Source organism: Heptranchias perlo, chromosome 34, assembly GCF_035084215.1.
Source record: "Heptranchias perlo isolate sHepPer1 chromosome 34, sHepPer1.hap1, whole genome shotgun sequence".
NCBI classification, from domain to species: domain Eukaryota; kingdom Metazoa; phylum Chordata; class Chondrichthyes; order Hexanchiformes; family Hexanchidae; genus Heptranchias; species Heptranchias perlo.
Window position 1 is genome coordinate 24480585 of NC_090358.1, and position 25290 is coordinate 24505874.

Sequence of the window (25290 nt, forward strand, 5' to 3'; positions counted from 1 at the left end):
ATATTTTGTGTATTTCAAAACTTAAATGAATTTTACCTCACCTGTTCAAGTTTCCCATCACTTCTGATCACGTCAGGTGAAAGCAGGTGAGAAGGGCTGGAACCATGAGGTGAGTGCCTGTATTGCATTGCTTGTGGGCCAGGAGGAGCAGGCCCAATGAGTTCACCTGGCCGACAGGACCTCTGCGATCGGCTGACCCACCCCCCTCCACCGAAATGGGTGGACCCCTCCTCCGATGCTGAACCCCCGATCCCTGATGCTGGCGGACTCCCCTGATGTCGTCGCTAGCTGATTCCCCCGATGTCGTCGCTAGCTGATTCCCCCCCTCCCCGAACTCCATTGCTGGCTGGACTCCCCGATGTTGTCGCTGGCTGACCCCCCCCCCCCCCCCCCTCCCAATTTTTTTCCAAGGCCGACAATCTCTTTCTCTCTCCCTCCCGCTCCCTCTCTGATTTGCAGCTCCTTACCCTCCCGACAGGCAGCCAGCCTAACAATCTAGCTGTCTGGCACGTGGGAAACCTGGAAACTCAAATAATCACCTTCAGTTGAGTTGCGATTGCAGATGGCAATGCTTTCAATTCACTTCCGGGTTCCCCATGCGAATATCTGCGGATGGGTGGGGTTCCCAGCTCTGAGTAAAAATCCTGCCCATAGTCTTCAGACAGGAATGCACAAGGTGGGGACCCCCAATAAGGGAATTAATAGGCTCATGGATGGAGTCCATAGTTGGCCTATGGGCTATGTACCTTGTATAGACGAATGGTGTGTGTTACTGATCTGCTGATTCTGAATGCCATGTATACCCTGTACCTCCTAAAGCTAGATCTTCATTTTTGGATTTGTTTCCTTTGCTCGTACAGGTGAAATGCCACAGCTGGTGAGAGGGATGAAGCTGCTTAACCAGGCCGACCCATGTGTGGAAGTGCTAGTCCAGGAGAGCGGAGAGCACGTATTAATAACTGCTGGAGAGGTCCACCTCCAGCGTTGCTTGGATGACCTCAGAGAAAGGTTAGAGAGTGAGCGAGGAAACACAGCCTAGTGGCTTCAGTACATTTCCTGTAGTGATTAGCGCAAACCACCACAATGAACGAATTCTTCAGGATGTGGCTCCATAACTTATCCCTGAGTATTTACTCATAAAATACACCCATATGTAAATAGTTAAAATAAAAAGTAAATTTGTAAATTAGATATATTTTCAAAACTCATCACGCAGTGACTGCCCTCCTGATGGGAACCACCATCTTCATGGCATTTCAGCTGCTAAACACTAAAACATGATGTTCCTTTGTTTAGCTTTAGATCCTAGCATCCCCTTCCAGCTGAACAAATCAGCAATAAGCAATTTGCAGTGAGTGAAGAAACATGTTTATATCCAGCCTCAGAAAGGCTCCACAGTTAGTGGATTAGGAGACCAGCCACGACATTTAAAGGAAAAACTTTTTTGCAGTGAATATCTAGCCATCATGTGTAAAGAAAAAGAAGATCTTACAACTAATGCATGTCCGTCACACTCCAAATAATATATGCTATACGTAACAGATACAAAGTAAAAGAAAAGTAATTGACTTGCAGCCTGAAATTTACAAACATTTACAACCAGCTTCTGATTGACCTCATCACACAAGCAGCTACAATTAACTGGCTTTGTCTATTTAGAGCAAGGACTGTAAAGGCACCAGCCAAATTAGCATATGAACATCACAACTGTACTTGGTCCCGAGGCTACCATTAGCAACAACGTAGGAGGTCAGCCAGTATAAATATATATATATTTTAATGAATCGCCTATTGCGTTGCTGATGGGACGTCAGAGGATATAGTATTTTATGAGGAAATGGTATGTTGGTAAGAGAGTGGATGTGGTTTTTGGGACAGGGGGTGATTTCAGGAGGCAATTGCGGGGGCGGGGGGGCGCTGAAAATCGCGGAAATCCCGTTCGGGTTTGGAAGTCGGCTCCAACCCGCCAACTTCCGAGTTTCTCAGACCCACCTGTGTGCGCGCGGGCAACCTGAAAACGGTACTTAAGGCACTTAACCTGTGACCAATTAAGTACTTAGAATGATTTTAACTTCCCCGGGCAGATGGCCCACCGCTTCTGATTCACGCCTGGCCGGATCAGGGAACAAGAAACTAAATAAATTAAATAAAAAACCATAGTCGGAAGTGGAAACACTAAATGAACCTACCTTTGCACCCTGCTCTGATGTCCGATGACCCCTCTTCACCCTCCCCCCCCACCCCGATGTCCCCCTCTTCACCCTCCCCCCACCCTGATGTCACCCTCTTCACCCTCCCCCCGATAACCCCCTCTTCACCCTCCCCCCCCCCCCCCGATGTCCCACTCTTCACCCCCCCCCCCGATGTCCCACTCTTCACCCTCCCCCCCCCCCCCCCCCGATGTCCCACTCTTATGGGGTAAGGATATTTGAGGTAGAGTACTGAGTAGTGTAGATGTGAAGTAAGTATCGTAGAAAATTTACGGCACAGAAGGAGGCCATTCAACCCATTGTTTCCGCGCTGGCCGAAAATGAGCCGCCCAGCCTAATCCCACTTTCCAGCACTTGATCCATAGCCATGTAGGTTATGGAATTTCCAGGTGCACATCCAGGTACTTTTGCAATGAGTTGAGGGTTTCTGCCTCTACCACCCTTTCAGGCAGTGAGTTCCAGACCCCCACCACCCTCTGGGTGAAAAGAGTTTTCCTCAGCTCCCCCCTAATCCTTCTACCAATCACTTTAAATCTGTGCCCCCTGGTTATTGACCTCTCTGCTAAGGGAAATAGGTCCTTCCTGTCCAATCTATCTAGGCCCCTCACCTCAATTAAATCTCAGCCTCCTCTGGTCCAAGGAAAACAACCCCAGCCTATCCCATCTTTCCTCATAGCTAAAATTCTCCAGTCCTGGCAACATCCTCGTAAATCTCCTCTATACTCTGTCTAGTGCAATCACATCTTTCCTGTAATGTGGTGAGTAGTTGAGAGGGAAGGAGTACCGTCAATAGCGAGTATTTTGTGGGGATTAGGGTAGTCAGTAATCAAGGTGAGCTGCATGGAGCAGGGAAAATTTGGAGTCCATTCACTCAGACACACATTAAATTTCAAATTGCAATAGGAAAAGGCAGGGAGGTAAGTGGGTTGAAAGCAGCAGCAGCTGGGAGATGGGAGGACCAGCGGGGAGCCGTGACTAGGCCACAGGCCTGACTTTGAAGCCTTACCAGCAAGTCTTAGTGAGGAACTGAGTTGAGGCTGGAGGTTCAAAGTTTAAATTTGCCTGAAACCAGAGGAGGTTAGAGTTAGGAGAGAAAATGTAAAGAAGATGTGCTGGGGAATGGAGAGGATGTACAGCTGGACCTGCTGGTGTGACTGGGACCACTGACAGCTAATTGGTGCTCATTTTACAATGGGAAATCCTATTTGAGGGGGAACCTGCAGGCACGGTAACAGGAAGTGGTGACAACCAACTGTTGGCATTTTAACGTGGCAAAACCCCGTAGGAGATGTTTAACTATCTCTATAATGGAGTGCACACACACATCACTTTTAATATATTGCATAGATGTGTCTTGTCTCTAGTATGTGTCCGTCACAATGAAATACACAAAATGTGTGTCAAACTTTCACCTAATTCACTTAACGTTTTATTGTAGATATGTTTGGTTTCCGTGTTTGCCTATTCTCGTAAGCGTTTTCATTTGCCCTGATATTTAGCTGAAGTTCAAGAATAACAGAGAATCCTTTTTTAGATTCCTTCATCTATTGGTTCTAACCTGTACCTCCACAGGATCCTGTTCGTCTGCCAAAGCAGAATAACACTACGCTAGACCTTATTTTAAGCTTTAGCTGCCAAAACAGATTTTTTAAACAGGAATAGAACAAGCGAGTAAGAGCAGAAACATAACCTGTACATTTACAGCTGTTGATGTATTATGCTAGATATTCCTATAGCAGGAAATAATAAATAGTTCTCAACCCCAGTGCTCAAGCCAAAACTATTTATTTTGTTACATAGTTTTCTTTTTTTAATTCTTTCCTCACTAACGTGACTTATCGTATTTCTTTTCAGAGGTTCAGGTCAAACCTTTCTTCAAGGGTCTCTGATCAAGCTCGTTGGTGTGAAAGAGGCAGGCTGAAAAGTCCCTCTGATACAGTAACTTGATTGAAGCTGAGTTTGAATAACTGTCTGGTTAACTGTTTGGGTGTAAAGGTCCAAACTCCCTGGAATTCAGACCTTTACACTTGATCTACACTACACAAGATTAGTGTTGAAATGAAACTGAAACCACTTCACATTGATGTTAAACTTGTGATGAAAGTGCACCCTTACAGTCAGGACGGGGAGGCACTGATCATAGTTGTACTAGAAGATGAATATGTACAGTTTTATTACTGCTTTATTTTAATTTTTCTAGCTGAAAATTTCATGTCTCTTTTAATTATTATCTACGTTGTGACCATTAAATCTTTATTGATTTTTTTTATTTCCTATCAGTTAAGCATTTAAGTTGCTGAGATGTTCTCTATTCTAATTGGCTGTTTTCTATTCATGTTATTCACCAATCATTTTTCTCCCTAACAATCCACCAAAAAAAACATTCTACGATTCACATTCAACCAAAAGAAATTGATACACATGCACCCTGGCATTTTCCTCCCTCATCCTATCATAAACATCTAAAAATAATCACACGGCAAACACACAGGAAAAAGAACCCAAATATTTACCCATAAACTTTGCTCCAACAATTTGCTCCCTGCTTCTATAAACATCCATGACACATGTTGCCCGAGCTCTGAACATCCTCATCTCCGGGGACACCCGTCCCTTATTCTCGGCAAACGACCGGTAAAAAAAATTGTTAAGTTTATCCATCGGTGTTCCCAGGGCCACAATTTCCAGGTGCCCATCACAACTTTCTTTAGCTGAGGAACTCCCAGGAGCCACTGAAGAGGAACGCATTTGAAGGATTTCAGCAGGTTTAATTTTATTTGTGTTGGATTAAAATCGCATTGTGTAATATTTGGGATGGCACCTCCATTAAAGCAGACGGAAGAATTCCATCTGAAAATATGAATGTTTCTAATATCACACAGCACTATGTGTTCCTGTGTTAAGAAGGTTTGCAGCTTAATTGATGTTTTTATCCTTTTTAATCCTGCCCACGTGCTGCAGCTCACAACCATTAAACTGGGCTTCTGAAAAGGTGAATGTAGATTAGAACAGCAGTTGGTTTAAGCAAAATAAAAAGTGCTGCGGACAGTTCAAGGTAGATCACTCAAGTAATTATTCGGGATCATTTTGTCGCATATTACTAACAGCCTACAAAAGATGAAACATCTATTACTTTAGTCTGTCTGCCATCCTGTGGAGGCTTTATAACTGTTTTACTAAGTCCAACACACATGTGAACATCAGAATTACAAGACGATAAAAGCCCAAGGTCCATCTGGTTCTCCTTCTACCATCCTGGGATAATACAATGAAATGGAGTTGTTGACTAATCATGACAGTTGTCTCAATCAATTAGTCTACATCAGACCCAGACATGAGGGGCACGATTTTGACCTTGAGCTGGGACGGGGCGAGGGGGAGATTTCCGGGTGCGAAACCCGGAAGGTAAGTTGGCGGGTCGCGATCTCAACAAATTTTACTTCTGGGCTTCGCGCCCGGCAGCCAGCCTGATTGACAGACTGGCTGGCTATAGGGCAGGAAGGCTGGGGATCGGAGCAGAGGGAGGATGGGATCGTGGGCCATGGAGGACATGGGGTGGGGGGGGTGCTGATCCCTGTCAGAAGCTGGGGGGAGGGTGTGCTGATGCCGGGAAGAGATCGCCGGGCTGATGGTGGTGGGGGGGGAAAGGGAGGAAGTGGGGAGAGAGTCGGTGGGGGGTGGAGGTCGGCTGATCGCAGGAGTCCTGTTGGCCAGGTGTGCTTGTTGGGCCTGGATGAAGCACTCTTGCTCCTCCGGACCCACAGGCAATGCAATAAAGGCACTCAACTCATGGATCTGACTCTTCCCGCCTGCTTTCACCTGACGTGAATCGGAAGCGATGGGAAACTGGAACAGGTACGGTTAAATTCATTTTACTTTTTGTGATGCACAAGATATAAATTACCTCAACTATTTCACTGAGGTACATTGCCCCTTTAAGTATTGGCACGCCGGCGTTAAGTGGGGGCGGGACTTCCGGGCGTCTGTTGTGCACACCCAAACAAACCTGCCTGGGTTAACCCAGAAATGGGTGCATTGGAGCCATGATGTGGGCCTGCTCTAAAAAGCTGTTATTTTAACCTCCGACCCACCCCCAGCCCACCCGTTCGTGGGGGTTAAAATTACCCCCCAGATGAGGAAAACCCTAGTGGTGGAACGCTTTGGGGAAACTTGGGTTTAAAATCACCTGTTCCTCACAAGCTACACTTACCATATGTCATGTCTCAAATTACTCATTTACTGTACTCCAAAATATTTTCTGAAAGAAATCTATCTAATTTGCATTTGAATGAATCAATACCAACTGCTTCCACCATTTCCCTAGCAAGTCTGTTCCATTGATTGACCACTCACTCACTGAAATACTGTTTTTGCAGATTAGTTTTGAATTTACCCCCCTTCAAGCGCAGGCCGTGTCCTCTGGTCCTACTGTTCTGGATAAGGTGAAATAGCTTGTCATGGTCGACATAATCTAGTCCCTTTAGAATCCTAAAAACAGCAATCATATCACCTCTCAACCTTCTCTTTTCCGATGGGAAAATGTCCAATTTACATAATCGCTCCTCATAATCCATTCACCCCATCCCATCAATTATTCTGGTTGCTCTCTCCTGTATTCTTTCAATAGCTGCGATATCCTTTTTATACTGTGGTGACTAGAACTGCACATAGTATTCTAAGTGCGGTCGCACAAATGATTTATAAAGTGGCAGGATTACCTCACTATTTTGGCACAATTTTGACCTTATAATACATCCCAAAAGCAGATTTGCATTACTCACTGCCACTGAGCATTGTTGCAATAGCTTCAATTTATTGTCAATCAGGACCCCCATATCTCTTTAATTTCCATTCACATTTTCTTTCCATTTAAGTAATGCTTGGCTTCCTAGTTGGCAATTAGCTACTCCCTTATGGCTAACCTCTTTAAACTGCAGCTCAATTATTACTCATGTGTTCATCTTCGACATACAGCTATTTTCCTGAATATGCTTAGTCCATTTGCAGTTGCTTTCATTTCTCCAGTAGTACCAGATTGAGTTCTGAGTTTTGCAAATGTTATCTTCTCTGTGAACACTTGTAATACCTAGGATTAAATTGTTGGAAATAATCCAGCAGCACTTTATTGTGCTACCTTGTAGAATGTAAGGGTCCTTTTGCGTTATAGTGCTGATTTGGTGGCAGTGCCTATTTTGTTGGTTCCATTTAATGTAAGTGAAGCAGTGCTGCTGCTTCTGGAGCAGGCCAGACACACCATGTAATATTGTTTTTTTTAAAAGAGGTGTCATGTTTGGGAGTTCTGATCATTATTTTCTTCATGCATGGGATTTTGGGATTGCACTGTGTTTAAGTGTTGGATTTTTAAAGCAAAGTGTACCAACAGAAGTTTAAAAAACGCACTGAGACAAAAAAGTGGTTATAATGTCATTGAGCCAGGCATTGAGGTTGTTTCTCTAAAGACTGAAAACAAAAAGCAATTCACTAGCCTGTCTTGGTAATTGATAAACACCTCACACCCATTGTTTTGGCAAGTCATTGACCCTGGGCATTCAGCAGGAGTGGCCTGGCATGGGCCCTCAGATGTGAACTCGGGGAGATAAAATAGGCACAAAAACATGTGCTGACAATAAGATTCTTAATCAGAATGCTGCTAGGGCAGCACAATATGGATAACAGTAAAGGAGTACTGGAAGATCTTTTTAGTCCAGGTGACTTAGATACATGATGCTAATGAAATAATGTTTAGTGAATACTTTAAGTAAACAAGGGGGCTGTAAAAAAACGCTGTATATATCTTTATATCGTAGTAATATTACATTTTAGCTTTTGCCTGTTAAGTGAGTCTCTGTTAGAAGAATGAAAGTTTAATCATAAGACAAGCTTGCTTTATTTTATTAATGTAGATGCAGTGAAAATCAATGGTCAGTTTAGACCATGTACCTAATTAAAAGACATTCCATCAGAAAGCTTTAGTTAATAACAAGTTATTGCACAGACACAGAACAGGCAGAGAAATTTTATTTGTTCACTCAAGCATTGAAAGATAAAAGGTCTGCCTGAGAAAGCTCAGGAGTGTAACAAGTTAGGGAGTTACATATCTGTGTGCTGAAAGATACAGGACAATCAAATCAGTGTTGAATGATAACTGTGTATTAGGTAATGGTATGGAACATGCAGATTGTCACGTACCAGTAGTGGAAAAAGGTATAAAGAGTAGGTGTTAGGACAGATACTTTGGAATTCGAAGGTTCGGCCAAGCAAGCACGCCGAGCTCGGAACTGCAACATGTTTTGAATTTCCCAGCTAAAATTCACAAGGTTTTGTCGTAAGTGCTGCTGTTAAGTGTATGTTTAACTATTGTCAGTAATAGTTATTATTGTATGGCTTAATAAATCTGAACATCTGACAATCGATGCTGTGAACCCTATTGTTTTGAGGAGTAACCTATAAGTAAGAACACCCACCCTCTAGCAATGCAATGGGTGTTCCAGGTGTAAGTGCACGAACTGCTGGGGCACTTTTTTTGTTGCCAAGTTTGACTGCAAATTTCTGGACTCCCTATAGAACTCGCTATTTGAGGTGTGTTTTAATCGATTGTATTGTAAAGCGGGAATCAATGGAAATGTTTTGCAATGGATACATAATTGGTTGACCAATAGAGCCCAGAGGGTACAGGGATTGCCATCATCCTTGGAGAATGCTACCAATGGGGTCCCACAGGGGTCTGTTTTGTTTAATATAGTCAAAAATGATATGGAGCCAGGAGTCACAAGCACAAGGGCTAAATTTGCAGATGATACAAAGCTAATGAAGATGGTAGACTCCAAAGCTGAACAAAATAAGCTATCGAACGATTTACATATACCCTGGGAATTGGGTAGACAGGTGGCAGACGAAATTCAATGTAGAGAAATGCAAAGTGCTTCACATGGAGACAATATCCAGGAAGGGACTATTATTTAAATGGAAAGAAAATAATGTGCATGGAAAATTTAAGGGATCTGGCAGTCCTAATTGACAATAAATTGAAGCTACCACAACAATACTCGGTGGCAGTAAGTAAAGCAAATCTGATGTTGGGATGTATTAAAAGGTCAATATTGAGCTGAAATAGTGAGGTAATCCTGCCTCTTTACAAATCATTGATCCTACTGTACTTTGAATACTGTGTACAGTTCTGGTCACTGCAGTACAAAAAGGATATTGCAGCTATTGAAAGGATACAGAAGAGAGGAACCAGAATGAATGATGGGATAGAAGGATTGAATTATAAGGAGCAATTATGTAAACTGGGCATGTTCTCACTGGAAAAGAGAAGGCTGAGAGGTGATGTGATTGCTGTTTTTAGAATTCTAAAGGCACTAGATAATGCACATCATGACAAGCTGTTTCACCTTGTCTAGAACTATAGAACCAGAGGACACGGCCTGCGCTTGAAGAGGGGTAAATTCAAAATTAATCTGTGCAAACATTATTTCAGTGAGCGAGTGGTAAATCTATGTAACAGGTCCCTAGGGAAATGGTGGAAGCAGATCATATTGATTCATTCAAATGAAAATTAGATAGATTTCTTTCAGAAAATATTTTGGGATACTGTATATGAATAATTTGAGACATGACATATGGTGAGTTTAACGGGCTTGGGAGGAACAGGTGATTTTGGATCTATGGTTCCCATAGCTCTCCAGCACTGGGGTTTCATTACTTCATGTTGTAGATTAACCAGTGGAGTTTGATTGCCATGATTAGTCAACAACTCCATTATCGTGTTATGTGACTCCCAAGGTGGTAGAGGGCGAACTAGATAGACCTTGGTCTTTTTTCGTCTAGCAATTCCTATGTATTCTGGAGAGGCTGCTTACTTATCAGGGTTCCTCCAATATATGGTCTTTTGTGATGTTTCTGGTTTAAATATCCCCATGTTTGTCTATTTTTACTCAAAGTACTCTACCCATATATCATGTGGTGTCTGGAACTAAAAGAAATGTGATTAGCTGGATTATGTAAACCTTGTGCCATCTTTGATTGCTGTTAAGACTGGGCCTGTCATAATGCTAGAGATGCAGCCCTCATCCAACTTTCTATCAGTTTCGGAACTGAAGGATTTGGGAGCTGAGCCTCAGCTGGCAATGCCTGCAGCCACGCTGCCAGAAGCTAAAGCTATCCGGATGGAAATTGCATACACATGCACTTCTTTATGGGGTGAGATAAAAAAAAGCTGTGAGTGGCTGCTCAAGTTGCTGAAGAGCAGATTGTTGCCCCTTCCCCACACCAACTGGATCCTGTTGATTTGGGAGAGGAATAAGGTGATATGCATGCGAGGCCAAATAATAGAGCCTAACACAGGCACAGCTTGAAACTTGGAGCATCGCTGCGGAATAGTACAATTAGTGCCACTGAGTTGTGGATGGAGCTCAAAGCATGTCAAGTGCAACACATGGTTTAAATACTGCTTCACTAATGTTTGTGGTGTTATAATGTTGCTGTTGTAGTACAAGAACAATATGAGAAATCTGTGGGTTTATCTCGCCCTCAAATGTTTCACTCCTTTAATGAAAGATCCTTTCCTTGTCCAGCTAAAACTCGTAATTCATCATGTATGAAATCATGGCAAAGACCTGTCCATCATACTATTTCTCAATGCAGTCATATGTTGCACCATTGGGCCAGACACTTCAATGTTTCTTTTACACAGCTTTGCTCATTTTGTCGTAAGTTAAAAGTTCTACCACATTTGTTCAACATCATCACTTAATACAGTCATTTTCTTTTCATGTTGCAGGTTTGCAAAGGTTGAAATCAGTTCATCAGAACCAATTGTTCCATTCAGGGAGACTATCATTCGACCACCAAAAGTGGACATGGTAAATGAAGACATGGGGACACAGCAAAAGGTTGCTGTCATTCATCAAAAGAAGGAGGACCAGAGTAAATATCCTGAAGGTGTCAGTGTGGATTCTGATGGACTTGTGACCTTGAATACGCCCAATAAGTTATCCATTCTCAGCGTGAGAGCCATGCCACTTCCTGAACCAGTGACACAGCTACTTGAAGAAAACAGTGATCTGATTCGTACAATAGAGCAGTTCAACCTTTCGGTAAAAGAAGGCAGAGAAGCTCTGGAAATCAATCTGACGACCCTGGAGGCTATCCAGACATTTAAGCAAAAACTAGAGGAGAATTTTGTAGGCCGGAAATGGAGAAATGCAGTGAATCAAATTTCGGCATTTGGACCACGCCGCTATGGGCCCAATATTTTACTAAATGGATTAGAAAATTATCATAGGCCATCTATGTGGCAGTGTCTTGACAAAACCAGTAAGGATTCGGGAGCATACAAGGATTTTGACAACAGTATAATCAGTGGATTTCAGTTAGCTACCCTTTCGGGTCCTGTGTGTGAGGAACCTCTTATGGGTGTTTGCTTCATTTTAGAAAAATGGGACATGAGTAAAGTACAGCAACTTGTTCAAACGCACACCCAATCATCCACTGAGGGGGAAACAATAAAGACTGAAGATTCGCAGCAAGAGACAACCTCAAAAGAAAATAGCCTTTCTGAATTGGAGCCCATATTGGAAAGCCCAGCAGGACAAGATGGTCAGATTCAGGGCAGTCAGACTCTAGCTGAGAGTGTAGCAGATGGCAAATGTAACTCTGAAGTGGTGCTTACAGATTGCTATGGTCCTTTCTCAGGCCAGCTCATTGCCACAATGAAGGAAGCTTGTCGTTTTGCACTCCAGGCAAAGCCTCAGCGGCTAATGGCAGCGATGTACACGTGTGAGATTATGGCAACGGCAGAAGTATTAGGTAAGAATTGTAAAGAACAGTTATCTCAATTTCAAATTAAATTCTTTTCAAAGAAAACTTGTCAACCGATAAAGAATAGCATGTATATACCCTTGCCAAGTGTTTGGTGTTTTTGCACCACAGCTAACATCTAAGCTTCCTTTTGCTGTAAATCCATAAGCATCTACCAGAAAAATTGATGGTGTAAAGCACACGAACGGTTATGTCTAGTTACAGCGTAGGCAGTCTAATCTGCAGTGTGTGCCAAGCTGAGCCTGCCACCTGACCTGTTCTTTTTTTGTTGTGTAATGTGCCTGTAACTTTCTTCTGTTTTCTTTCCCATAATTGTACCTGGGCATCCTGCTGCAGTTGTCCTGTCTTGAAAAACTAGATTTACACCAACTAAATGGATTTACTCCACTTGGGGAACTAAACTGCACTGTTCCCTTTGAATTGGAAAGAGCACAACACATGTGGAATGTTTGTCAAAGAAGTCCTTTACTAACATTGAAAGCAGAAATAGTAGCTGCAAGTCTGTCCCACTTTTCCGACTTAAATTTTTACCTGTCATGTCATACAACTGAGATGTTTAATCCATAGAATTATTTTTCTGTAAGCTTAATTGTCTCATCCTAAATTTACAATTGAGCTGATGTCTATTATATTGGTCTGGATTATGATGTTGAATATTGATCCAAAAATTAATAATACAAACCTAAGGCAGCAAAATCTTTAGTGGAATAGTCATGCCATAAACCTGTGTTGGCAATCATGGATCATTCCAGAACTTTCAAGGTAATAGATAATTTGAGAGTTAACAACAGCTTCCATAACTTTAGAAAGTAACAATGTAATGGCAATAGGGCAGTAGTTCAAAAGTATGAGGGATCACCTGCTTGAGAGCTGGGGTGAACACAAGCAAATTTCCAAGGAGTATGATAGATTAAGGACATAGGACAGGGATAAATTGGGGGCCACAAATCTTGAAAGGCAGAGGATTACTTTGCTTGCAGAAACAACAAACTCAAGCAGACCTGGTGTTGGTCATATTGATTGAACAAAGTGGAGCAATGAGTGGAATGTTGTTTGCTAAGATCATGGAAATGAACGTTGGAGGAGAACAATGGATTTTTTTCTTCAAGAAAGCCAATAGCTGTACCAGGATAGAAAGGAGATGTCACAGACATTGGGAGAGACAGCTTTGGCCAGTGACTTCTGGAGGGACAGGAAGAGAGTGGTTAACCCTTTTTGTGAATAAAATTGTGTTTTGCAGTTCTAATAATTGGTTTGCAGAAGTTAGGAGCAGAGATACAGTTAGCTAAGGATGGTTCAAACTCATCAAGGTATAGGTGCAAAAGCAGAATTTTTGCGATAGACAGAAAAACCAGCATGATTGAACCCAAGATATATTAATAGATCTGACTAAAAGGGAGCCTGAGGTATGAAACCTTCCATATCAACTAGAATAACATCAATCACTTCACTGGCACAGGTCAGAAGAGTGAAAACAGCAGGAAAAGGCAGTAAAGAACCTTTGAGGACTTCTGAAGGTAAAGTTTTCAAGGCTCCAGCTACAGCGAGCACCTTGCTTGATGGAAGAGCAGATTGGGGAATTGGACACGGTGGTCAACATGCGTTAGTCAGGGTGCTCCTGATTTTATGACTATTCATTTTAATGACCGGAAGAGGACTGCAAATTGGGAGCATTGGCCCCCTCAACCCCGTCCTGGAAGAGGAGCCTCGCAAAATTTACCTTCAAGTACCAAAGAAGATGGGATTTGTTTAGAGGTTATTCTGCAACATGTTGATGTGAGACAATATGAGATGGATTGGGTAGCCTAGTGATTATAGTACTAGACTAACAACCCAGAGGTCATGAATTCAGATCAATAATGGCAAAGGACTGGCAATAATGTTTCCCTGATCAGTAGAAGAGGGAAAGTGTGGCCAAAGCTGAAAATGAATATTGAAACCACTAAGAATGATGGTTTCAGCAGTGGGAAAGGTAGAGTTGATAGATTCGATTTTATTTGACAGAAAGTTGTAAAGTTTGAAAGACTGCAGATGAATTTAGTTCTTTGCTATATGGTGATCAATGACAGGTGATTGAAAGAGCTGAGGCCACCACCAGGGACAGGAGAAACACATTGCACATGGGCCTCTTTTGAATTGGAAGTTGGAGTAGAAAATGCAAAAGGAAAATTGGTAGGTGGAACAGTTAGAAAGAGGTGAAACTTGGGTTGTAGTGAGAAACAATGCGAGAGAATGGAATGACTAGAAATGGAAATGGACATAATCAAAATTTAAGCAGATGAGCATATGGTGCACAGTAAAGACACCCATCCTAATGGAAACTGAGAGTGCAGCTTTGCCAGGATTTTAACCTGTTGATGGATCAGCTTCCCAAGGCACAACCAGTGGGTTCATTTATCAAACGATAAGGTGGCTAACCTGAAGTTTTTCCTTTGGAAGTCTAAACCTCTTTTAAAGGCCTAGGGCTTGAGTTCATAGTCTTACTACAGCCATCACCCTGACAATTAAAAACAATTCCCGTTCCCGACTTGCCAAAGTCTGAGCATGTGCACTGTGGGGAAAACACCCAGTATGCTTCACTATCATTCTCTGCATGCAATCTGTACAACTGAACTTCCTTCTTTCCTCTGGTTATAACAGTAAACACGGTAAATTGTGAACTTTAGATCCTTTTTAAGGTAAGCTTTGACAGGAAAATATTTTCAAAGTCTTATTTTTGTAAATGGTGGGTATGGCGGTGTAGTGGTTATGTTAGTGGACTAGTAATCCACAGACCTGCACCTTTAATTCAGAGAACATGGGCTCGATTTTCAATGGGTGACGGGTTGGCAGCAGTGGGGTGAAGGTGCGCGTGGCAAACCCGCATGAACAAAACTTACGGTTTCCGACACAATCGCATGTTGATTGCTGATGATTAACGTCCCCTCCAGGTTTTGCGCCCGGCAGCCAGCCTGATTGACAGGCTGGCTGCAGTCAGGAGCTGCAACGGGAGTTGGCGGGGGGGGGGGTGGTGGGAAAGATAGAGAGCAAGATGTCATCCGGCGCTGGAACGGAAGACCGTGGGGGGGAGAGTGGAAGATCCGGTGCTGGACTAGAAGACTGGGAGGAGAGGGGAAGATCGGAGGGGGGATAGAGGGAAAGACTGGGGTGGGGATGGGGGGAGTGGAAGATCCGGCACTGGACTGGAAGTCCGGGGGGGTAAAGAGGGGGACATCGGAGAGGGAGACATCGGAACAGGGTGCAAAGGTAGGTTAATTTTGTGTTTTCACTTCCGAATATGGTTATTTATTTAGCTTCTTGTTCCTTGATCGGGCCAGGCGTGAATCAGAAGCAGTAGGCCATCAACCCAGGGAAGTTAATCTGTCAAAGGTAAAGTGCCTTAAGTATCGTTTTCGGGTTGCCCGCGTGCAATGAGGGTAATTTGGCTCTTTAACTGTCATCCTGCCGGCTTTAATTGCACATAGGTGGGTTCCTGGGAAACACAGAAGTCGGCGAGTTGGAGTTTTCCGAACTCGAACGGGATTTCCGTGATTTCCGGAGCCCCCCACCCTCAATGCACCCGCAATTGCTCCCTGAAATCGCCCCCTAAAATCACCCCCTATGAGTTCAAATGCTACCATGGCAGTTTTGAGAATTCTGGAAATACAAAGCTGGTACCAGTAAAAGTGACCATGAAGTTGACAGATAATTGCAAAATCCCAGCTGGTTCACTAATGTCTTGTAGGGAAGAAATCCTGCGGTCCTTACCCGATCTGGACTATATGTGACTCCGGTCCCACACTATGTAGTTGACTCTCAACTGTCCTCTGAAGAGTCCTAGCAAGTCACTCAGTTGTATTGAATTGTTCCAATGCAATGGTTCAAGAAGAAGGCCCACCACGAACCTTCTCAAGGGAAACTAGAGATGGGCAATAAATGCCGGCCTTGCCAGCGATGCCCACATCCTGAGAATGATTTTTTTAGAAGTAAAATGAATGATTGAGACTGTGGTGCGTGAAAAAGATACAGCTTGAAAAACCGAGAGAGAAAAGTGGAATCTTTATATTTTGAAATTCTTACTTTTTGGGTCTTTTCTAATCTTACCCTACATTGTTTCGACTCTCTTATCTTAGATCACTGTCATGGTTGAATCCCAACTCCCCATAGTTTCAAGAGTGTCATGCCTTCTTCAGATCTCATTTCAATCTTCCAAAGCAGTGGAACATCATATCGGGCCTTGTTTCGAGTTTAAATTATGAAGTGAATTTTCTAGATAAACAGTGAACAAGTGTATAATTGAACAATGATATTGTTACATGCTTACAATAGAATGTCTTTCATCATATTTGTCAAGTGAACAAAATGACAAAAGGTTACAAATCTAAGAATTAAAACCTTGCCACCTTTAGGAGTTATTTGTGTCAACATGATGACCCATCCATGAAGGCACTAAGGCCTTTGTATCATAGTATCATAGAATGATACAGCACAGAAGGAGGCCATTCAGCCCATCATGCCTGTACCGGCTTTTTGGTAGAGCAATCCATTTAGTCCCACTCCCATACTCTTTTCCCATCGCCCTGTAAATATTTCCACTTCAAGTATTTATCCAAGTCCCTTTTGAAAGTTACTATTGAATCTGCTTCCATTACCCTTTCAGGCAGTGCATTCCAGATCTTAATAACTCCCTGTGTAAAAAAATGTTTACTCATGTCACCTCTGGTTCTTTTGCCAATCACCATAAATCTGTGTCCTCTGGTTACCAACCCTTCTGCCACTGGAAACGGTTTCTCCTTATTTACTCTATCAAAACTGTTCATGATTTTGAACACCTCTATCAAATCACCCTCTTTGCTGTAAGGAGAGCAACCCCAGCTTCTCCAGTCTCTCCACATAACTGAAGTCCCTCATCCCTGATACCAGTCGAGTAAATCTCCTCTGCACCCTCTTCAAGGCCATGAAATCCTTCCTAAAGTGTGGTGTCCAGAATTGAATACAGTTCTCCTGTTGAGGCCTAACCATTGTTTAATAAAGGTTTAGCACAACTTCCTTGCTTTTGTACTCTGTGCCTCTATTAATAAAGCCCAGGATCCCATAAGCTTTCTTAACAGCCTTCTCAACTTGTGCTGCCACCTTCAAAGATTTGTGTATGTGCACCCCCAGGTCTCTCTGTTTCTGGACTCCCTTCAAAATTGTACCATTTGGTTTATATTGCCTCTCCTCATTCTTCCTACCAAAATGTATCACTTCACATTTCCCTGCGTTAAATTTCATCTGCCATGTGTCTGTCCGTTTCACCAGTCTGTCTATGTCCTCCTGAATTCTGTTACAAATCGTAAGAAAATCATTGGCTCTCTGGTGGTTGTGGACTGCTAGGCTATCCCATTACAACCGAGTTGTTGGTTCTTATTGACTTTGCCTTATTTAGGGAGTTGGATCTGTCATGCAGCATGTCCTATGGTTGCCTGGTACACTGTCTGAGTAAGGGGGCCACATTCTCCTTCGTTTCCTTGCGGGAGCGATGATGTCAGAGGGAAAAGCTCCTAAAGAGAATGTTGCAGACGGGCACGATACACATGCAAGCAGTGGTGGGTTCCGTTAGAGATACACACTTTGGTTATTTTTGGGAGGCAATGGTCAGTGCAGGTGTCATCTAATGCTGGTGAACAACCAGTTCTGTACTATGGTGCTGGTGTTTCCTTGGCACCAGATATGTGTGTTTCAGTGACGGCCAACTAGGAATGGCTGGATTTATGCACTTGTCTACCTTGTTTTGAATAATGCAGGAAACATGGCTCAGAGTTAGCTTATAAGTGAACCCAAGTCAAATCTGGCAAGCAGCACTGCACTTAGACAGTGAGCATTTCATACAATCATCGTGAGTGTCGGTGATCGTGTATGCATTACAGCACTCTGCACAGTATTTCAAGCCCTTGGCAGTCACTGGTGCTGACATGCTGACCCACCCATGGATCCACTTAGGTCTTGAAATTGCACCTTGCGAGTTTTTGAATGCTGAACACATTCAGATGAAATTCCTTTTGCCTGCTATTGTAATGGCAATTTAACCCATTTAGAACAAGTGATGTACCATCTCCCTTGATAATAGCAGGCACAAGGACTTCATATGAAAGAACCTTTAAATTAAGAAGTCATCTGGTGTACTGCACATTTGTACAATTTTTCTTTAATAATTGGGATTTAAATTTTACACACAGTTTTGCCGATAAAGAGTTGCAGATGTATAGGCAATGAGACACTAGACCCGATTTTAGGCGCAAGTGCAGCCTATTGGAGCGAGACCGTCGATAAACCGTCCTGTCCCCCACAACGTAAGGCCTAGGAGATTTCAACTCCCAGACCTCATTTAAATGATGCAAGCCGGACCTCGGCCTGAACCCTGTGGGAATCATTACCTGTCTGGCGGATAGAAGGAGGATTCTGGGTGGCAGCAGTCTACCGCCAGGGACTGAGGGAACAGTCCCCGGCATATGGTAGGCACTTGGTGAGGTAGGGGAGGCCCCAGAGGAGCATTACCTGGGCATCTTACGACCATGTTTCTGCTGATGGTTTCACTGGCAGCTCCAGCACTGGGCATCACTGCCACAATCGGCAGTTAAAATCGCATCGGGATCCAAATGACGTCGGGGGAGGGGTTAAAATTGGCCCTACTGACCTGGCCTGTATGATCTTATCACAAGCTAACACTGCATTTACACTGTCAAATGGACTGAATCTGGTTAACAGCAAGTTTAATGGAGCTTTCTTGCTTCTACTATAAACAAAGTATCAACAGCATTGGTATTGCAGTGGTGGACACGTGCTCATAAGCTGAATAAATGGTCTAATGGTAGAGAATTTAACATCCAGCTACAACAACACCAACTTGCCTTTATATAGCATCTTTAATATAGTAAAACGTTCCAAGGGTAATCAGACAAAAATTGACACCGAGCCAAAGGAGACATTAGGACAGGTGACCACAAGTTTGGTCGAAGAGGTTGGTTTCAAGGAGCATTTTAAAAGAGGGGAGAGAGAGGTGGAGAGTTGGAGCCTTTTAGAGAGGGAATTCCAGAGCTTAGGGCACAGCTGCCAATGGTGGGGCGAAGGAAGTGGGGGATGCACAAGAGGCCAGAGTTGGAGGAACGCAGTGTTCTTGGAGGGCTGTAGGGCTTGAGGAGGTTACAGAGATAGGGAGGAGCGAGGCCATGGAGGGATTTAAACATGAGGATGAGCTAGAAGGGTTGGACTGCAGATCCCAACTTCAATAATGTGAATTTGTTCATCTCCACTTGGCAAGTTTTAAAGTTCTCAGCTAAGCTGACAGATTCTCTGTTTCAGAGAGAGGAAACATTGGCAGGACCATTTCTACCTCGTAGGAATGTATTTTCTGATTGTAAGTAGCGATTGTAGTTGTTGATTCAGATTGAGAGGCAGATTTAAAACTACTTTTTCCCTTTAGAAACATAATAGATAGACCCAGGACAAGTATTTATTTAATGGGTTTTACTTTATAATATGATACAAACTTATACAGTGACTGCTATGCACTTTAAATGAAGTTATATTTCACTGACATGTGTTTTAATATGAGTCTCCTTGTGCCTTCATAGGTCGGGTCTATGCAGTCCTTTCGAAGCGTGCAGGCCGGGTGCTACAGGAAGAGATGAAGGAAGGGACAGAAATGTTCATTATCAAAGCCGTTTTGCCAGTTGCAGAAAGCTTTGGCTTTGCTGATGAAATCAGGAAGCGGACAAGTGGCCTAGCTAGCCCACAGCTGGTGTTCAGTCACTGGGAGGTAAAAAGAAAAATCATTCCATATGGTGTGGGTTTTAATGTCCTACAGAGGTAATAGAATTTTAGAGATACATATCTGACAGAAATGACTCAAAGTGCAGGAGTTAGTTAAACAATTTCTAATATTGAAGAATGAATCTCACCATTTAAGAAGAAAGACTTGCATTTATATTTGCACCTTTTACAACCTCGGGACGTCCCAAAGTGCTTTATAGCTAATGAAGTACTTTTGAAATGTAGTCACTATTGTAATGTAGGAAATACGGCAGCCATTTTGCACATAGCGAGGTCCCACAAACAGCAGTGTGATAATGACCAGATAATCCATTTTTTAGTGATGTTAATTGAGGGATAAATATTGGCCATGACACTGGGGAGAACTCCCCTGCTCTTCTTCGAAATAGTGCCGTGGCATTTTTTACATCAACCTGAGAGGGCAGACTGGACCTCGGTTAACGTCTCATCGTAAGACGGAACCTCTGACAGAGCAGCACTCCCTCAGTACTGTACTGGATTGTCAGTCTAGATTTTGTGCTCCAGTCTCTGGAGTGGGACTTGAACCCACAACCTTCTGACTCAGAGAAGGGAGTGCTACCCACTGAGCCACGGCTGATATCTTGAGAACATGTACTTTTCCTTAAACAGTGAATGTTGATGACATCATTTGGGGAACTGGTTTGGAGGAGATAAAGATCCAAACCATGTAAGGAGCTGATTTGTTAACAGTCAAAATTACAAATTGTTGATTGAAGTTGTTAGAGCACCTTGGAGTTATTGATGGAGTGAGTGACTTGCTCAGTCACTTTTGAAAACCACTTCTCATGATGGCCACAGCACTCCGTTTGAAAGAGTTTGTCAGTGTTCGCCTTTGTCACAGAAATTGCCACAGTGGTGGATAATGGGAATTTGAGAGATAATCGAGAATTCCCAAATTTTGGTCTTGTGTATTTGATACAGTTTGGATACTCAGGCTTGGGAATAAAAACAAGCAGAGAACAATAACACACAAATTTATCGGCAGATTTCTAGGGAACTCCCAGCACAGTGTTGGGTACAGCAGCCTAGTGGTTATGGTACTGGACTAGAAACCCAGAGGCTGAGAGTTTGAATCCCACCATGGCAAGTTGTTGGACTGTTGTAAAAACCCAACTGATTCACTGCTTTAGTCAGGGAAAGGAGCCTGCCACCTATGTGTGACTCCAGTCCCATACTTGACTCTTGATGTCCTTTGAAATGGCCCAGCGAGCCACTTAGTTTTTTAAAAATTGCTACAGAAAACTCACCCTCACTTTTTCCGGTTGACAGCTAGACAGACGGGCAATAAATAAATAAAAATGTTGGATGATTGCAGGCCCACAGCACATGATTTTCCATCTATTCAATTAAAGGGATGGAAATCAAGCACTGAGAGTGTCATTGCCTGATTAGGGAATCAGCCCTTTAATCTTTCTTGAGCTCTAAAATTGTTTTATGTCACACAGGACGAAATCGGTGTTCACGGACTGTGCACATGGCAATTTCTCACGCAAGGCTTGCACAAATCCTGGCAGATAATCTGCAAGAGGCAGACAACTGCAGTGGCGATAATGGGGGTTCCACTTTTTAAAAAATCAGCAGGGAAAAGGATATATTTAAAACGGAGTGAATATTGACACCACTGTATCAGCCAATGAGTTGGAGGCGAGGCGCGATTTGTGGTTTTAATTTAGAGTCTCCGAAACTACAGCAAACAGAGTCTCCTGAGTACAGCAGGATTATTTCTCCAGCAAATTGCAGTGAGTGGAGGATAGTTACATACTACAAATTATGTGCGTTAAATCAATCCCAGTCACAAACAGCAGTGATTGACAGAAGAATCACCCAATCACCTCCATTCTGGCTGGGACTTAAGGTGTCACTATATGCAGCCATTTAAAATCAACCATGTTTTTCAATGTTTGATTTTTAAAAGGGGCACTGAAAAGAAGCTCCTCCAAGTGAATTACTGAGTCGAACAGAAATTGATCAAACAGAATAATTTTCTTCATTCTAATATTTTTGTTAACTTTGGTCATTTCCTTATGCCACTAAATCTAATGTATATTCTAATGTATCGGTCACCCCAGTGTGTAGGTTATTTTAGAATATAATTGATGCCCAACATAACAAATGTACAAAATAACATTGAGAAACAATGAAATATACAATAGTGCAATTCAGTAGAGCTACAGAGCGAATTCGAATGAAAGAGAGGAGATTGTGAAAGATTCCAGGCCATGCACCAGAATATCAACTTTTCATAAAAGACCTTGCGTTTATCTGGCGCCGTATCACATTCTCAGGACATCTCAAAGCACTTCAGAGGCATTTTAGAGGCATGCAAGCCAGCAAAACCTGTTAGTACCGACCCACGCAAACATTCTATTCCATCTGCTAAACTGAGAACAGGTCAGTAAGGCTGAACTGGTAAAGGAGGTCAGTGCAAACGGAGATCACTTTTGTTAAAGTTCACCTTGTTGGAAATGGAATTTGAGCCTGCTTTACTGAGGTCATGCCGCCATTTTCCAAAACCTCCGGAACCAGCTGGATCTCACCTGGTACCGTGTGACTTAGGTGGGTTTGCCAATTGCCAAACAGCAAGATATTAATCAAATTACTCTATCCAAGGTAAAAGGAGATTTCACGGAAAATCCCAAGAGGCAGAGATCTGCATTGGATATATATAAGAACATAAGAAATAGGAGCCAGGAGTAGGGCCCCTCGAGCTTGCTTCGCCATTCAATAAGATCATGGCTGATCTTCGACCTCAACTCCACTTTCCCGCCTGATCCCCATATGCCTTGACTCCCCTGGAGTCCAAAAAACTATCTATCTCAGCCTTGAACATATTCAACGACTCAGCATCCACAGCCCTCTGGGGTAGAGAATTCCAAAGATTCACAACCCTCTGAGTGAAGAAATTCCTCCTTATTTCAGTCTTAAATGGCCGACCACTTATCCTGAGACTATGCCCCCTAGTTCTAGACGCTCCAGCCAGGGGAAACAACCTCTCAACCTTTACCTTGTCAAGCCCCTCAGAATCTTGTATGTTTCAATGAGATCACATCTCATTCTTCTGAACTCCAGAGAGTATAGGCCCATTCTACTCAATCTCTCCTCATAGGACAACCCCCTCATCCCCAGAATCAACCTAGTGAACCTTCGTTGCACTGCCTCCAATGCAAGTATATCGTTCCTTAGAAAAGGAGACCAAAACTGTACACAGTACTCCAGGTGAGGGGTCGCCAAAGCCCTGTACAATTGTAGTGAGACTTCCTTACTCTTGTACTCCAAACTCTTTACAATAAAGGCCAACGTGCCTTTTGCCTTCCTACATACCCATCAAAAAGCTTTCTACTTTACTTTTTTACTTCACTTTTTGTTTCACTCTTTCACTTTCTCTTTCTACCCCTTAGAATTATAGAACTACCAAAGTTCACAGCACCGAAGGAGGCCGCTGGCTCTTTGTGTCAGTGCTGACTTTTTGCTAGACAAATCCAAAACTAATCCCACTACTCTGCTCTCTCCAGAGCCCTTTTTTTTAATATTTGTCCTTGGGATATGGGCAATGCTGGCAAGTCCACATTTAGTAAACACCTGAGAACATGATAGAATCACAGAATGATACAGCACAGAAGGGCGCTATTTTGATATTGGGCCTTCTCGTTGTATCGCTGCAGGCATTTGATGACGGTAGGGAATTCCAGGATTTTGACCCAGCAACGATGAAGGAACGGAGATATATGTCCAAGTCAAGGTGGTATGTGACTTGGAGGGGAATTTGGATGTGATAGTGTTCCCACAACATTGCTTCTCTTGTTCTTCTTAGTGGTGGAGGTTGTAGGGAAGGGAAGTGCTGTTGAAGTAACCTTGGTGAGTTGCTGCAGTACATACTGTAGATCATACATACTGTAGATCATACATACTGTAGATCATACATACTGCAGCCACAGTGCGCCAGTGGTGGAGGGCATGGATGTTGAGTCCAGAGGCATTGACTCTATCAATGCCGTTCATAGTCCCAGTATTTCAAATTTCTCCACATAACTGGCATCATCCTGCTTTAAGAAGAGAACCTGAGATTGTGGAACAGAGTATTGTGGGAGTAAAATTTAATCTGGCCTAGCAGATTGAAATATAAATGTTTATTGTACACGGATCACAGACACATGCCCGTTTTCACTGCTGTTGGAAAACCACAGAACCAGCCATTGCTGCTCTAATCACAACAATGCAACTAGATTCTAAACCTTATTTATTTTCAATATATACGATGTTATAAAAAATTAAGAGCTGGCAAAATCAAAGTCCCTTCTGCAGCGAGTTTAATGGGCAATTAATGTGCAAATCCAGCAAGTTCTTAAGAATAACGGGGAACATAAGGACGAGTTGTCGTTTGTGCAAAACAAACAACGGAGCAGCGTAAATTGACCAGCACGTTCTGGAAATTCGCAACTTGTGGCATATCTCTTAATCCCCCTAACTTGCTGGCCGATTTGCGCATTAATAACGGTGTGCATCATTAACATGCTGTTATTTTTCCAGCAAGATTCGGCCCCGTGTGTTTTACTTTGCATTGCCTACATGGAGATAACTTTCCAAGAGAACTCTGCTTGCCATGCAAGTTGTTGGAAAATCTTACATCAAGCTGCAGCCAGATGGTCATGGTTAACTCAGTGGGTCATTTCACACCTCAGTAAAAAGAAATTCTAGGAGATAGAAATTCTGGTTGGATTGCTGAACAGTTTTCTATGGTCATTACAATCTGTGCATGTCATGAATTAAAATATTTTTGATCTTTTCAAATAATTGCTAACCCTTTTAAATCCTCACACAAAACCAGTAGTTAACCTTGGTTCAGTGTGCAAATATACTGTGTATAATAATGAGCAAAGACTTTAAGCAAAATGAATAATAAAGGAATGTTGAGCTGCCATTCCTGCCCCCATTTAAGCCATGTTTCAGTAATAGCTAAGATATAATACTTCCACGTGTCTATCCCTGCCCATAGCTCATCTGCCTTATTCACTATACTCCTTGCATTGAGGTATATACCATTAAGCACTGCCAAATTTCTTTGTTGTCTATTTTCTAACCTTTGTTTCCTCTGCCTTCCAAACTCACTTACTAATTTTCTGCCTTCTATTTCCAACCCTGCTTCTCTTCCTTCTGAATCTACTAGCAGAGGTGTTGGTGGCCTCCATGGTTAGACCTACAATAGTGGTTAATGTGACTGTCACTACTGCCTGTCCTCTGCTACTGATTCAACCTTACTTTTACTGGTTTTAATTGTGTTTTACAATTGAACTCATCTTCTCAATATAGTCGAGCAGAACTCAAAAAAGGAAAGAAGGAAGTTTGAGGGTTTTGTAAACTCTGCCTTTTTATGCTGAGAAAACAAACCCAATTGAAGACAGGCTCCATTTTGCCCTGATAGATTTTCTTTTCTCCCATTTGTGGTGAG

General features: G+C 42.7%; 1 protein-coding gene across 1 annotated transcript in view; it reads left to right on the forward strand.

Annotated features, from left to right (window-relative positions):
- Nucleotides 1-25290, forward strand: part of efl1 (elongation factor like GTPase 1) — a 228278-nt gene that overhangs the window by 170604 nt on the left and 32384 nt on the right. Inside the window, exons 17-19 of the mRNA XM_067971612.1 lie at nt 861-1008; nt 10993-12020; nt 19625-19809. Of these exons, the coding sequence (XP_067827713.1) occupies nt 861-1008; nt 10993-12020; nt 19625-19809 (1361 nt within the window). The remainder of the gene's footprint in view (nt 1-860; nt 1009-10992; nt 12021-19624; nt 19810-25290) is intronic.